Here is a 2,175-nt window from a genome sequence, read left to right as displayed (position 1 = left end):
CCATGGCTCACGGGCCCAGCCGCTCCGCGGCATGTGGGATCTTCCCGGACCGGGGCACGAACCTGTGTCCCCTGCATCGGCAGGCGGACTCTCAACCATTGCGCCACCAGGGAAGCCCAGACTAATGCACTTATTTTTTCACCAAAACAAAAAGGAGAGCAGGCATGGAAAAAAAATATAAGCTAGTTTTACTTTCATCCAAATCTATTAAAATTACATGCAAAACGGATTGAGCTATGAGACATATTCAATTTATTTCCAACCCAGGGATTATTACGTCGATACGTATTTACTAACTGCTTAATAATAATAGTAACAACGACAATCCTATGGCTGTTTCTAAGTGTCACGTACTGTTCTAAGTGATGTAAGTGTGATATAAGTGCATATACACACACATACTCATTTTGTCCTCAGACAGGATATATATAATCATCCCATTTTCCTGAGAGGGAAATTGCCCCACAAAGTAGTTAAGCCCAAGATACACAGCTAAATTTCCCACTGATAAAATAGATTACCTTTACCACCAGACAAAAAGCATTACAGCCTACATAAAACAAAGTCAAGGTTTCAGCGGCCAGGTTAGAGCAGTCATATCCTATTGAATGGATCAAAGTGATCTCAGCCGTCGGGATGTAAATTGGGTCAACTTGAGAAGCACACTTTAAACAGAATGCATGTTCATTACAAAACAAAAAACAAAAAACAAACCAGTGCCGTGAAATCTACAAAGAGAAAACTGACATCTATCTGTCTGTCTGTAACTAACACTGCTTGCAGGGCAGGCACATATCACAAATTTCAAGTTGGAGTGCACCTAAGCCTTCCACACAAATTCCGACCAAATTCCTAAACAATCCAGATCCCTGCAAACATCACTACTCTAGACATCCCATGTTATGGTGACATGCCGCCTACGTGCCCTTCTTCAGAGTTGGTGGCGGAGAGAGAGTACCCAAAACACAACCCACAGAAGATGGTTCAAGTGGCTCTGAACGACATGATAGCGGCCTTACCTCCTCAGCCCCCTCAGCCTCAAGAAGCCATCTCCCCGGAAAACTCTACGCCAAGGCCCCAGAATATAAATTTCCCTTCAATCAAAAAGAAAAAAGGGGGGAGCAGGGGCAAAGAGAGGCCAGGATTCAGTGTGAGAGGCCGGCCGGCGATGGGAAGGGGCACCAGGGAAGGCTTAGAAGGCCATGGAAGCAGTCTCCCACAGACCGCGCTTCTAGAATCTTAAGATACCAGAAAGGATGCCATCAGGGACTGCAAACGTTGACAGTCACCCCAGATCTACGGTCCTGAGGGCTCCTTACACAAGGTCCCTTCCAGTTTTCTGCTGCTCCCAACATTTGCCTACACAACCGACCTCAGGCCCGCCCCCTTGGTCATCAGGCCCGCTCCTAGCCTCACATCCGAAAGCCGCCGTCAATCCAAGGAGAACAAGTCTCTGGTTTACTCTCCACCCAGGCCCCTGGGAAATACTCACTTGCCCGCCAGATCTTTATGAGAGCCGCTCGAATTCATGAGCTGGGCCAAATCCTGTCGCACGGCTGCCGCCATCTTTCTCCCAGCTCAGCGAAGGCTGCGGGGCTTCTCACGGCCAAAAGAAAACGAGTGTAGTCCTCCAGAGTGCGGCTAGAGGGAACCCGAGATGCCACAGAGTAGCGCCTGTGTGGGCCAGACCGCCGAGAGTGGGAGCCTGCGTTAGGCCCGCCCCCAGGGTTGAGTGGCGAAGCTCCACTCCTCAAGTCCGAGGCCGGCCTGGGCTTCTCTCACAGGCTCAGGCTCGCACGCTCCCACTTCGGATTGGCGGATGAACTCCAAGAGGCTGTGTCACTTGTGCAACCCCAATAAGTGCCCGATACGCAAAACTACCGGATTTTCATCAAGTTCCGTGTCTCACGTCTGTGGTTTACCGTTCCTTGTTCTTTAAGGTAGCCGTTAACTACCCGTGGTAAAGAACGAGTTGTTTTTGGTTACAATTCACCACAGACCGGTACTTTTTGTAAAGTACAATAAAAAAGGTCCCCATTCCCCTTCCCATTCTGCCCCCTTTATATAGGTTGATCATACCTCCCAGTTTGTCCAGGACAGTGCCATTTTCCATCTGTTGTCCTGGAGTAATTATTAATAACATGCCCTTTCACTCTACCAACTGTTCCATTTGGA

General features: G+C 48.7%; 1 protein-coding gene across 1 annotated transcript in view; it reads right to left on the bottom strand.

Annotated features, from left to right (window-relative positions):
- Window positions 1–1,663, bottom strand: part of COPS4 (COP9 signalosome subunit 4) — a 36,362-nt gene extending 34,699 nt beyond the window's left edge. The window contains exon 1 of the mRNA XM_007127556.4: window positions 1,493–1,663. Coding sequence (XP_007127618.1) covers window positions 1,493–1,566 — 74 coding nt within the window. The 5' untranslated portion in view covers window positions 1,567–1,663. The remainder of the gene's footprint in view (window positions 1–1,492) is intronic.
- Between the last annotated feature and the right edge of the window lie 512 nt (window positions 1,664–2,175).

The sequence above is a fragment of the Physeter macrocephalus genome, chromosome 7 (assembly GCF_002837175.3).
Source record: "Physeter macrocephalus isolate SW-GA chromosome 7, ASM283717v5, whole genome shotgun sequence".
NCBI classification, from domain to species: Eukaryota; Metazoa; Chordata; class Mammalia; order Artiodactyla; family Physeteridae; genus Physeter; species Physeter macrocephalus.
This window is presented reverse-complemented; position numbering and strand designations above follow the sequence as displayed.